The sequence below is a fragment of the Rhamphochromis longiceps genome, linkage group LG16, assembly GCF_057381845.1.
Source record: "Rhamphochromis longiceps isolate RC_006_pf linkage group LG16, R_longiceps_female_GT1.1, whole genome shotgun sequence".
In the NCBI taxonomy this organism is placed as follows: domain Eukaryota; kingdom Metazoa; phylum Chordata; class Actinopteri; order Cichliformes; family Cichlidae; genus Rhamphochromis; species Rhamphochromis longiceps.
The window spans coordinates 7,059,503-7,073,623 of record NC_140572.1 but is presented as its reverse complement, the minus strand read 5'-3'; the positions used below and the strand labels follow the sequence as shown (position 1 = coordinate 7,073,623).

Genomic DNA, 14,121 nt, shown 5'->3' with positions numbered 1-14,121 from the left:
CCTCAGCCGCAGTCTCACACCTTTCATCTGCATCAGTGGCTCCAAGGTACATCTTGAAATCTCTCGTCTCCATCTCCATCAATTCATTTGAACGCTTTGTATTACTTTTCTTTGTGAATTCAGTAAAAACAACAGCTGTCGGCATTGGCACATATTTTGAATTGCATATAAGTAAACAGAGTGTAGTCTTACAGAGCTTTATTAGTAGCCACATCATCTGTGTAGTTTGAAAACTTGTTGTGAAATGACTTTATCGTCTAACTTATCCAATCATAAACTGATATATAGAACCTTTTGTCTCAATGACAGCTCAGTTGCTGTCCACCAACTATTTATAACACATAAAAGACTCATGCTGTTGAACTAGAGTCACACTGAAACACAGACAGAAGCTCTTACCCAAGCTGCGAAACTGCTTTCCGTCTGTCATCAACACTTGCTTATCCTCTTCAGCGCCACAGCTGACAATTTGTCTAGAGGTGTGGTATACGCTGAACACGGCTGACGCCAGTGGTCACGCTCACGCTCCTGTGGGCATTTTAGTGTCACACTCATTGAACTGTGGATGGAACATGTGGGCTCAGAAGGCTTGAAGTCATGCTGGCCCGAGCTGCTAGAAATCAAACATGGAGTTGTTTTTAGGATAATCTATTCCCACAGTGCTGATTGCACTGTGGGAATAGATTATTCCCACAATCCCAAATCAGTTTGGGATTTGTCCTGAATAATGCTGACCTTGCCACCGGTGGCACAGAGATTTGATTCCCGGTAGTCCTCTGACTTGTTCAAACAATAAGAGCTTATTTAGATCACACGTGGAGCAGCAGCAAAGCGACAGTGTCGTAGCTACAATGGCAGCCTCGAGGAGGGTGCAGTAGAGCTAAAATTATGCTTTCCAAATGCTACGTGAACAAGCGTACTCCTGTCGCTCCTGCTTTTGTATTTCATTCCTGTTTCCAGCCTACATCCTGACAGCTGAATTGAGCATACTTTCATAGTCTCATCAACATGTTTGACATACACATAGTTGATATTTGTTTCAGTCACCCTGCAAGTCTTTACAAGCCATTAGTGGTTTGCAAAAACATTTCTACATATCTCCAGAGAAGAATTATTTTAGCTTTCACTGGATTTCTGTGGATTTATACTTTGTAGTGAAGTTCATCACAGGGATGTGAAAAGTAGTACTCAAAGATACCCTTTGCTCATTTTTGTTAGCATGCAGTATCTTGTTTTTCTGCCTCTTCAGGTAAAAGTGTGGTCAGCAGGGAAATCACTTCAGTATAGAGAATTCAGGGAATGAGAAAAACGCTTTTCTGAATGAATTCTGTCTCTTTTGTCTTTGTGTTTCTTTCTGCAGCATCTTATTTGCGGACATTGAGGGTTTCACCAGTCTGGCATCGCAGTGCACAGCACAGGAGCTGGTGATGACTCTCAATGAACTGTTCGCCCGCTTTGACAAGTTGGCAGCGGTAAGGATGTAATCGCTTGCATGTATATGTAAAGAGCTGTGCAAAAGTCTTTTGATAGGAAAATGAGAAATAGCTGCAGTGATTCATTGGAAACGTGTGCAAGCATACATGGAAGTATAATATATATATAATATGTAAGGTCCTACAAAGCTGAACCCACAGTGGGGCTCATTGCCTGATTGTTGGTGAATGCAGCCAAAGTGCTTCGTCTCATCTGATGTCTCTTCGTCTGTTTGTGTGTGTTTAGCTCACCCTCACCTCTGACTAAACAGACACTGACCTGCAGGTTTTTATGTGTAAACAACACAGAGAGGAAAGATAGCCGTGTAATCTGGGTGATAGCCTTAAACAGCTCCTGCCTGTGTTGTTGCAAAATATGAAGAATAAAAATGTAAAATATAGCAGGACAGATAAATGCATCAATGCACACTTCCTATAGGTATGATAAAAGAAAAAAGTTTCTTTCATTTTGAGGACAGTTTAAATGTATCCAAATTACAAATCTGAAAACAGTAAAGAACTTAGAAAAGCACTGATATTAATTAACGGCTAATTCATTTCTTCTCGGCAATCAGACAGGACCTTCTATTCATTTCGCTTTAAGGAGACAAGAAGCGATGAGAGGATATGTAGTTTTCATCTAAGGATGTCTCATACAAATGCTACACTTGGACATAAAAATAACTGAGGCCCCTGAAGCTGCCGTTGGAGCTGGGGCTTTTTCATTGTTTGATTCCTCTGTGCACTTCTTGCTCGCATTCTCTGTAAGAAAGAGGAGCTAAGGTATGAAAAAGAGATGCATGTGAGGTCAGGGGAAAAATGTCTGTGTAACGAAAGGCCCAGTGGGTGTTAATTCTGAAAATATTTGCCCTTATTCTTTTATCTGATATTTGTTAGTGGTCAGACAAACCTGACTCCAATTTCATTATCCTGAAGTACAAAACTACATTTGTGAAAGTGGATCATTTCAGTAATGCAGTAAAAGAATGATATACAAAGAGGAGGAAATCATTTTTGGGATAAGTTTGGTCACTGACAAAGAAAGGAACAGCCCATTATATTTGAGTAGACAGAATATCAACCAGAAAATCCCTCAGTCTCAACAAAAGGTGAAAGTGCTGCTGTCAGATTAAATCAAAATCGAGCTCTTCAGCATCAACCTGACCCACTGTGTTTGCAGCAAGAGAAATGCTGAATATGACCCACAGAACACTATCCCCACAGTCAAGCACAGAGGTGGAAACATTATGCTTTGTACTGTTTTTCCTGCTAAGAATACAGGACGACGTCATCGCACGGAGGGCCCAGCGGACAGGGCCATGTACCGTAAAATCTTGGATGAGAACACTGAAGATGGGTCGTGGATGAGTCTTCCAGCATGACCCAAAGTGACTCAAAGCGTACCATGGCAACAGTGGAGTGGCTAAAGATGGTCATAGGGTGGCCGAGCGAGTCTTCAGACCTCAGTACTAAAGTAAATTGTGGAGCTAAAGCTTCCAGTTGCCAAGCAGCAACCAAGAAATTTAAAGGATTTAGAATATTTCTGTAAAAAGGAGTCAGCCAAAAACCGTCCTCTGTGCAAACTTGGCGACCAACTACAAGAAATGTCTGACTGCTGTGCTTGTCAACAAGGATTTCTCCACCAAGTTTTGCTTGGGGATCAAATACTTATTTTATATAATGTACTTTTTTTCTGGATTTTTGGTTGATATTCTGTCACTCTCTATGAAAATGAAACTACAACAAAAATTAGAGACTGTTTATTTATTTGTAAGCAAGCAAACTTCAGCGGGGGATCAAATTATTATTTCCTCCACTGTTTAAATACTGGGAAACCAAAAGTTTCAAAATTTCCCAGCTTCCCCAAAGTGTCCCCAACGATGCAGTAGGACACTCATACATTCTCTGGTTAATGTATTACTAAAATATTGGTGGTATAGCGCTTAACAGCATAGTTCTTATTTTCCAGGTCTGCATTCACCACAATATTTCTAAGCGCGTGGAGACAAAGGAGGTCCTGATACAGAAAACTCAGAACAAATCAAATGCAACTGCAGCCCTCGTGCTCAGTGATCACAGTGTTCCATTAAAAATGAATGAAGCTTTCAGAGAAAAGCATCATCTTTGATGCTGCCGGTGCGGGCAAGTTCTAACAAAGACTGAATACTCATACTTTTCTGCAGCTGGCCTGAAAATCATTATCGATTTGGTCAGTTTGGTTACAGGTGCAAGAACTGCATGTATGTGTAGTCCACAGTATTTAGACACCAGGAATTAGTAAAGTAACCTTAGAGGCAGCTGGAAAAGGTCATTAAATACATAGTGAATGCTGCTGTGAACACAGACGTGAGCGCAGAGTTCCAGTGTTTAGAAAGCACACCATAACATCTGTTTTATGTCTGAACCGCAGTTTCATAGACGCACATTCAGGAACATTGATTTTTCTTTTTTCTTAGACAAAAACATCTTTGTTTTTTCAGCTAAACCTCAATATATACCATTTGTTTCTAAAAGGTGAAAAGCTAATTAATATTTCATAGTGAAACGCCAATAACGGCATTATATACCAGACAGGTTGCAACTGACACTTTTAGGTCCATGCCAGAGGTACCTTGTGTCTCTGCAAACACACAAAGACACACACAGCCGCACGTATTCTCTTTCTGTGCTTCTTACACAGTGGAGCTCATTGTAGTTTCTCAGTCCCATGTGCTAGAGCGATACTCAGGTGGCCATCACGAGACACTATATTCTCCTATGCCTTTAGGATCAACAGACAAACACATGCGCACACAGAAACAAACACACACACTGTTAAATGATTCTAAAAGTTAAAAGTTTTAAGGCAAATGTGAGGCATCTATACTTGGTTATTGTGGAAATCCTAGTTTCTGAACTCTGTGGAATACCAGGATTTCTGCATTCATTTAATAAAAGAGAATTTAGGAAAATTGACATAAGTGTTGGAATGACAAATAGATAATTTTTTGAAAGCAACTGACTCCTAGTCTCAGTAATGGTCTCAATAAACATGTGGATCAAAAACTTGTCAGGCAAGTTGTTACAATAAGTTTTGCCAAAAGAAAAAAATTCTCAATCTCAGGCTATTTCTTCTTTCATCTAGTTTCATTGTTTTGTTTAGTTTTAGCTCTAAAAATCTTTACATAGCATTGTAGGGGAAGCAGGGGAGAAAAACAGAAACAAGGACTAAAAGCCAAACACCATCAGAAATGTGTACTAAAACATTTTGGTATCATCACATCACAAATGTATAAAAGATAGTTGGGCAGATTTACAAACTACAAACAAAATCTTCGAAAGTGTAAAGCATAGAGGAAGGGTCATCATGGTTTGAGGCTAATTTCTTTCCTCGGGGAGTTCCAATCACATGAAAGCAAACTGATATTAAGATTTTTATTTTTATTTATTTATTTATTCTGTCAGGGCAGCAGGCCATCACCCAAAGCTTAACAAATCAAGAGAAAGAAAAGGATAATTTGTGGAAAATCTGATCTTGATCTAAATCCAGTGGAATGATTTAAAGATGACTGTTGAATGTCAAAAGAAACAAACAAAATCATCACTGTGCAGTTAGCGGTCACAGGAAACAGCTGGTGGACTTTTTTTTAGCCGTGCTGTCCAAATTCTAAAGATGTCTAAAAGATGAACTTTTGGGATTTTATTAGTTTGATCACATTGATTTTGTCAGTTTTTGTTTCACTAATGAAAAATAGATCACATTTATAATAATGCACAAGTCCCAGTAAGGGGATGAAGAAATTGAGTACCAGGTTTTCATAGCTTCTAATAAGTTCATGAATATACAAACAAAACATTGAGCTGAACTCTGGTAAAAAGTTTTATATTTAGGATTAGGTAGGAAATTATTCTATCAGTGCAACAATAACTTTAAAAATCATTAGTTTATTCAACAGCAGGAAAGGAAGTCTTTTGTTATTTGTTATAATTTATCAGTCATATGATTTGGCCTGTCTTACCTCAGTTCTGTCTACTTGATTTAGTTGGAAACTACTGAGGTATTTTGTCCACTGAATTGCAAGATACTATAGTAAGGTGAAAGATGAAGAGAGGATATCATAAGGTGGATCCAGTTATAGCTGTGTGTCTTTGTTTCACTGGCTCCCAAAGGTCTCCCACCATCGGTGAATTGCATAAAAGTGAAGTAACTCTAAAACCCATTGCAATAACATCTTTATTTTCTAGGATACCTCTCCAGTAAGTTGCTCTTTCTTGTGCTCATGCTTCCCGTGACAGGAGAACCACTGTCTGCGGATCAAGATTTTGGGAGACTGCTACTACTGCGTGTCTGGTCTGCCGGAGGCGAGGGCCGACCACGCCCACTGCTGTGTGGAGATGGGGCTGGACATGATAGAGGCTATCTCGTAAGTTGCCCCCTGACTGTAACAAGGCATCTGTGGCTGTAATTAAAATGCTTAAATATGTGCACATAGCAGACAGAGGTGGGGCAAATGAATAAATGGATGATTTCCAGATGCAGTTTTAGTTATATTTGATGTTCCATATACAGGGTGGGCCACTTATATGGATACACCGTAATAACATGGGAATGGTTGCTGATATTTAAGTCCTGTCTGTGGCACATTAGTATATGTGAGGGGGCAAACTCCTCAAGATGGGTGGTGACCATGGTGGCCATTTAGAAGTCGGCCATCTTGGATACAACTTTTGTTTTTTCAATAGGAAGAGGGCCATGTGACACATCAAACTTATTGGTAATGTCACAAGAAGAGTTATTTACAAGTTTCTGACCACTTATAAAATGTGTTCAATGTGCTGCCCATTGTGTTGGATTGTCAATGCAACCCTCTTCTCCCACTCTTCACACACTGATAGCAGCACCACAGGAGAAATGCCAGCACAGGCATCCAGTATCTGTAGTTTCAGGTGCTGCACATCTCGTATCTTCACACCATAGACTATTGCCTTCAGATGACCCCAAAGATAAAAGTCTAAGGGGGTCAGATTAGGAGACCTTGGGGGCCATTCAACTGGCCCACGACGACCAATCCACTTTCCAGGAAACTGTTCATCTCGGAATGCTCGGACCTGGCACCCATAATGTGGTGGTGCACCATCTTGCTGGAAGAACTCAGGGAACGTGCCAGCTTCAGTGCATAAAGAGGGAAACACGTCATCTTGTAGCAATTTCAAATATCCAGTGGCCTTGAGGTTTCCATTGATGAAGAATGGACCCACTATCGTTGTACCCCATATACCACACCAAACCATCACTTTTGTTGTTCCAACAGTCTTGGAGGGCTCCATCCAATGTGGGTTAGTGTCAGACCAATAGCGGTGGTTTTGTTTGTTAACTTCACCATTCACATAAAAGTTTGTCTCATCACTGAACAAAATCTTCTGCGTGAACTGAGGGTCCTGTTCCAATTTTTGTTTTGCCCATTCTGCAAATTCTGTGGCCGATCTGGGTCATCCTCGTTGAGATGCTGCAGTAGCTGGAGTTTGTAAGGGAGCCATTTCTGAGTAGTTAATATCTGCCGAAGGGATGTTCGACTAATGCCAGTCTCCAGTGACATGCGGCGAGCGCTACGCTGTGGGCTCTTGCTGAATGAAGCTAGGACAGCCACTGATGTTTCTTCATTAGTGAGTTTTCTTGCGTCCACATTTTGGCAAATCCAACACTGAACCAGTTTAACGAAACTTAGCAAGCAGTTTGCTAACTGTAGCATGGGAGATGGGTGGTCTCGTAGGGTGTCTTGCATTGAAATCTGCTGCAATGACCCGGTTACTGCGTTCACCAGATATCAACACGATTTCGATCCGCTCCTCACGTGTTAACCTCTTCGACATGTCAATGGCTGTGAACAAAGAGAAACTTTTAAATAACTCATGAAAGAATAAAGTTACGTTGAAACCAAGCACACCATTGTTTTTCTTGTGACATTACCAATAAGTTTGATGTGTCACATGGCCCTCTTCCTATTGAAGAAACAAAAGTTGTATCCAAGATGGCCGACTTCTAAATGGCCACCATGGTCACCACCCATCTTGAGGAGTTTGCCCCCTCACATATACTAATGTGCCACAAACAGAACTTTAACATCACCAACCATTCCCATGTTATTACGGTGTATCCATATAAATGGCCCACCCTGTACTTTGCCACATATGAAAGTAGTAATGAATAACATCACTTTATTTCCAGAAACCATTAAAAACAGTTTGTGACCATGTTGTCAGCTGTTGTCAGTGCCTCTTTGCAACTTCACAGTCAGAAATATTCTCTGTCAGTTTTTAAGATGATTATTGTTGAGTCAGATTAATAATCCTCAGATTAGGCTAAATGTCTGTGGTTGTCCTTCTTGTTGCAGAAAAATGAAATACATTTGCTGTTAAAGAGCAATTTCACCCAAATCACATAATTTCCATTTTCTTCGTAGCATGTAACCTGGATTTCAGTTTTATGCAGGCATTCGTTTATGAAAGTTATGATTCCCAAAGTGTTGGATGACATATATGGACATTTATGAGTTTACGGACAACTCTGTCAAAACGATCCGGTATGCATGTAGGGATTAAAATGATGAAACAGGAAGTTGCTTGCAAGCAAAAGCAGAGATATAAGATGCACTGGAAAAAAAGGTGATCCCTGGGATACCCTAACATCAACACACTGGTGACGAAAAAGCTTAACTTGTAAATTATCTCTTAAAAATGCTATCTGTTTTTATTTGCAGGCTGGTACGGGAGGTGACTGGGGTAAACGTCAACATGCGAGTGGGCATCCACAGTGGCAGAGTGCACTGTGGGGTGCTGGGGCTCAGGAAGTGGCAGTTTGATGTCTGGTCCAACGATGTCACGCTAGCAAATCAGATGGAAGCTGGGGGCAAAGCAGGGTATGTCTCTCCAATGATATTCAAGTTCAGACTGCCCTACTCTAAAAAAAGTTGGGATGTTGTGTAAAACTTAAAGAAGAAAAATAATTGAATCATCTGCAAATGTGATAAACCTGTTTATGTTGAGAAAATGTGGCATGTGCCAAAGTATTAGTTCATTTAACATTTGTTAGGAGCAAAACGTCTAAAAACATTTACCACTTGTGTAGCATCCCCTCTTCTTTTAACAACCGTCTGGGAACTGAGGAGGACCAGCTGGAGTTTTACCGGCAGAGATTAAGTATTTGGAACTGAGTGCTGATAACAAGGTGGAGGGTTCCTCTCCTCTTTAGCCGAGAGGATGTGGTGTCACTGTTTTCCTAAGAGAATTTCAAATTTTGATTCACGCAACCACAGAACAGTTTTCCATTTCGTCTCAGTACATTTTTAAGAGAAGACAGCAGTGTTTCTGGATGATCATATGTGGCTTCTTCTTTGCGTAAAAACACTTTAGCAAGCATGTATCAATGGGACGAGTAACAATGCCTCCTTAAGCCCATGCAGTGATTTCATGGTTACAACTTATTGCACATCGCTGAAGCTTTGCTCATCCTCACTTCTGAGAAACTCTGAAGATGTTCTTTGATAACCAGCTGTTGCTTTTTAGTAACACTTACATTTTCAGCGTTTTTGTTTCCCCCGCTCCAACTTATTTTGAGATGTTTAATGAAAAATGTGCTAATATTTTTCACGTTTAAAATATCTCAATTTAAACATTTAATGTTTTATATTTTCCACTATCAACAAAAGCTGGGTTTGCCAAATAGAGTTGTAACCAATTTTGCTAAAACTGTTATATTTAACAGCCCACAGAGTTGTAGATATGAATATACAGTGTCTGAATAATCAATGTGTGTGTGTGTGTGTGTGTGTGTGTGTGTGTGTGTGTGGTTCTCATTTTAGGCGCATCCATATAACTAAAGCCACTCTGAATTACCTGAATGGGGACTATGATGTGGAACCGGGAACAGGAGGAGAAAGAAATGCCTACCTGAAGAAGCACAACATAGAAACCTACCTCATTGTGGGCTGCAGTCAGAAAAGGGTATTTCACTTATTACTGTTTATAGTACAACTATATACATCAAAAATACATTAAAGTGATTTAAAGTGGCATTAACTGATTATTAAACACGAGGGGGCAGAAAAGAAACTCTGTGAGCTGTAATTTATGGCTTATAGTGGGACACATTATTGTTTATTCTTATGGCTCTTATGTCTTTTTACTCCTGTTTGACATTTAGTAGCTGCAGAATTTTTCAATAATAATTTTAAATTTCAAGGAAACCCATTGTTGACCTATATAATATAATAAATTAGCCTGACACGATTTAAAGATGAGGTCAAGGGTCAACAGCACACGTCTGTCAAGGTTGAAAAAGTATAATGTAACATCCCAGAATTCCACTGAATCACCGTATGTGACATTTCTCTAGATCACAGAATCTGAAAAACTGATCGTTTTATCGTCTGTGTTATAAACCGGGAATCTGTTTCATCCAAGAGTGAGTTCGTCTCTGCTTCGCTGCGTGAGCTCAAGTTTGTTTATGACCAGACTTTTATCAGCTGTCTGTCCTCCAGCATCATCACAAGCTGCGACTATAGATAGCATATCATGTGAAGTGATATTGTCTTCTTATTTTGCTGCTCATTGCTGGGAGACAGAAGGAAGATTGTGCAGTCTAATTATTTTGGTTACTTTTATCTTTTCTTTCTTTTTTTTTGTGAATACATCCTAAAGCCAGGATGCAGATCTAGAAATAAAAGTAAAAAGAAATAAAATGACTAGAGATTACCATCTCAGGAAACCAGCTTTTAACACAACACCAGAAGGAGAAAAGGAATATTTTTCATCAGTGTAACAGTTTTACACTTGGTGGATGTTTTTACTTCTTCTGCATTTAGGAGAAGATTACCCTCTGATATTTTTCTGATATATATTTGACCTGGGCCACTTCCATGTGTGCAAAAATATAATATGGTTTTGTCTCCTGTGTGATGTCAGTCCAGGTCATGTAACTGTTACATCAGCCGCCTCATCTGAATGTCTTGCCACGAGAGTCTCGTTGAAATTGGCTGTCGGACGTAGTTAAAAGTGGCCCTCGACATTTGAAATATTTGGATGAAATCTTTGTCGGTGAAGCCATTCACATCATGATCCCACCACTCCTGGCTCGAACTCCAGCATCCACACACACACACACACCTCTTTGTACCAAAGTAGCGGCTGTTATGCTACAAAGAGGCATAATGAAAAATGAGGCTCTCTTTTCCTCCCCTGCCCTTCATCCTTATCATCATCTGCTTACAAATTTGCTGACTTCCCCTGTTCATTTCTTTTATTTTTTCTTATTTTACTTGTTTATTATTAACAAGGATGATGTGCATTGAGGGTTTATTTTATGTTCCCCCATCCTCAGATAGTGTCAGACAAACAAACCTACATCAACCAAATAAAATCATTCAGCACTGGACACGCTTAGCTTGACACAGCTACTTCCTAATTCAGGAGCAAGGCTCGATTTTTGATGATTTGTCCCAATTAATTGCTTTTTTTTAGAAACCGATTACATGGAATTCCCAGATTCACCACTTTCATTCACAAACTGGTAGCAGATGACTCCGTCTTAAGGCAACATTCATGGCAGGTTTTGGTGACAGTGTTGGCACGACTGATAATCATGCCAGCACTGTGAGATAACGTTATCTTATTGGATAGAAGAGATATTCACAAGTATATAATTTGCAGTTGATAAAAGGTGATGAATCCTAAAATATGTTATTATAACTCTCGCAAAATGTGTGAACTTGTATGTGTAAATTTTATTTCTAAAACCTGTCTTTGCTTTTTCTGTCTTACAGAAAGAGGAAAAGGCCATGATTGCCAAAATGAACCGGCAGAGGACCAACTCTGTCACCCACAACAGTGGACACTGGACCGACCGTCCCTTTTACAACCATTTAGGTGGAAATCAGATCTCCAAAGATCTGAAGAGGATGGTAAGACAAGATTTTTTTAAACAAATGTTTATCGATAGATTAAAAGCATTCTAATGGTCTGCTTTGTAGTGCTGCTGTTTTTGGTGTTGTTGGAGTGCTAAAGCCAGGTGACTCTCCTGCCAATATCACATCTTGGCTCTCATTTGGTGATGAAGCCAACCTGTTGTTAATACAATAATCCTGAGATCTGCAGTCCTGGTAAGCAGCAGCTCACTTCGCCTCTCACACCTTACCCCTGGATCCAAGAGGCTCTCAGGAGCACTCGTGCAAGGGGGACAACAGCAACATGTAGGCGGCCGCAGTTAAGCGGGAAATGTAGCAACGGCAGAGAGATGGAACCTCACCGAGACTGATTGTTATTTACGTACCGTAGCACTTCCTGCTGAGCCGAGCCTGCATGTAGTGACTCACTTGGCGAATGGATGCACCTATGCCTGTTTTTCTTATATCCCCAATCCACTCACCTCTCACTGTATCTATGGCAGGAAAGAGGACGATGAAGTCCAGGCAACATGTGCGCTGTTATATATTGGGGAAATGGATTCTGTTCTACACGCTTTATTTTAAAATTGGTAATATTCACAAAAAGTATCTATTAAAAGGTGAATCCCATCATTTTTTTCACATCAAGAGCAGTTTTCTCTCAGATCAGATCAGAACAGCTTGTAATTATGTTATCATGTGAAAAGCGGTTAAATATCTTGTAAAGCAAATCTGGTTTTCCCGCAATAACAAGTTAATGATTTCATTGACATGAGGAATGAAAAGGGTTTTTTCTTCCCTGTGCTGTTGTCCTCATGGGTCATGCATATAATTAGCCTATTATTGACGTGCATCAGGCTGATTAATCTCTACTCCACTTAAAAGTAGCAGCGTGTGTTTTATTCTTGCTGAGCCTTCTCACCTTTGTAATACAGAAAATTCAGTGTTGATCTAATCTATCAATTGTAGCGCCCCGGAGAACAAACCCGTACTTAGTCCCTGAATCAAACAGCCAGGTCGTCTTCACGGCTACCAAGCTGTCCGCACGCATCTCGTGATCACAAGAAGCAAAACGGGTTTATTTTTTTCTTGTAATATCTTGCTATGCTTGGGAACATCTCAGAGAGAGAACGAGATCTGCCTTTTCTTTTAGTTCCACATAACAAGATGAATCAATCTGATAACCACAACAGAAAAGATAACAGCAAGCACAGCTTTTTTTTCTGCTTCTGTAGTTTTCTCATCCTATTAAGTCCTGCTCAGCTTGTGGCATCATCAATGAACTGCACTTTTGTAATGGAAAGGCTGCTTTACAGTTGTAGTTTGCCGTTTGTTGCAAATCTTTTAGCTTTCAGTGGGATATTTTTATTCACTTCCAATGCGGGAAAATCAAAATCTGGACATAAGGAAGTACTGAACTCAGTGTTATAGAGATGCACGACTAAAAAAAACAAGAATACCACTTTAATGGTTGATGTCAGACATATAGAATGAGAACAGATACAAATATTTTATAATAATATTTAGGTCATGTTTATAGGTAGGTTGAGCACATTTTATAAAAGTTATTTTGGATCGATCTGTCTACTAAATGAGTGTAATGTCAGGTTGTGAGCACAGCCAGACAGAACAATAAGCTTACCTCTCTCGTGAATATACAAACACCCTTTTCTACATCTTAGTTCTTTGTAACAATCCCACTCTGACCAAAGCATTGGAAACAACTTGGGGTACAGCATCTGGACCGAGGCAATGCACAGGAGAGTTCGCCAGGTACAGAGAGAACATGCAAACTCCCCATTGCCCGTATTAACCAGTGTGCTTTTATTTTGAAAGAAACATCAGTTCTGCTTTAAAACGATTACTTTTCATTAAAATAAACTGTCTGCACAGTTAAGTATTACTTTCTGTATTTTTATGTGACCCACAGGGGGCTCTGTAGCTGACTTGGAGCTCTGTGTAGCATAAATGCTACAACAAGTGTGCACATAAAAAAAGAAACAACATCAAATTAATGCTGCATTGATTTACATTGGATCCTTCTGGCACTTAGAGCTAAGGCTGCTCAGCACAAAAATCATCTTATCTCTCATCGTCCTGGATGACTACGTTCAATTACTCGTCCTGACATCACATCAGCAGCTGCGTTGTTTTTCTTTCCTAATATCAGATGAGTGTGTCACCAAAGTCCTATAAAAGTTTGCAGAAACACGAACGCTTTGACATCAACTTTATTTGCTGCAGCTCTGCCTTCCTTCATTGTCAGCCTCAGTTTTCTTTCTGCCTATTACTCTCTCACCCCATATCTTCATACCTCCATAGTCTTCATTAATCACAGCAAGCTCTGGAGCGAGCTTTGAAACAGAGCTGTAAAGAATAAGGAATCAAATATGCACAGAGAGCATGAGGGAGGGTTTTTATATGACCGGGAGGAAACCTGGTTATGTCTGTCAGACACAGAATGGACTTTGGAGGTATTCAGGATTTTACACATGTACTTCTACTCCTGCTGCCCATTCAGCCTCTTGCTTTTGCAAACAGGAAGCAGTGGAGCAGGCAGGAATGCAAATAATTTCGTTTTTACCTTTCACTTTTTCCTATTTGATTTTTTTCCCCCTTACTTTCATGCAGGGGTTAGCTGTGCTGAATATTTCTTCAGCATAGTCATTTGTGTGTTTCGCCACAAGAGGGAGGTAGAGCAATTTGAATATCTACAAGCTGGTATTCTGTAA

The 14,121-nt window shown here is 39.9% G+C and overlaps 1 protein-coding gene across 2 annotated transcripts in view; it reads left to right on the top strand.

Moving 5' to 3' along the window:
* Positions 1-14,121, top strand: part of adcy5 (adenylate cyclase 5) — a 98,008-nt gene that overhangs the window by 61,668 nt on the left and 22,219 nt on the right. For both annotated transcript variants that reach the window (XM_085383642.1, XM_085383641.1), the window contains exons 4-8: positions 1,361-1,472; positions 5,748-5,875; positions 8,210-8,368; positions 9,311-9,452; positions 11,270-11,407. In XM_085383642.1, the coding sequence (XP_085239768.1) occupies positions 1,361-1,472; positions 5,748-5,875; positions 8,210-8,368; positions 9,311-9,452; positions 11,270-11,407 (679 nt within the window). The remainder of the gene's footprint in view (positions 1-1,360; positions 1,473-5,747; positions 5,876-8,209; positions 8,369-9,310; positions 9,453-11,269; positions 11,408-14,121) is intronic.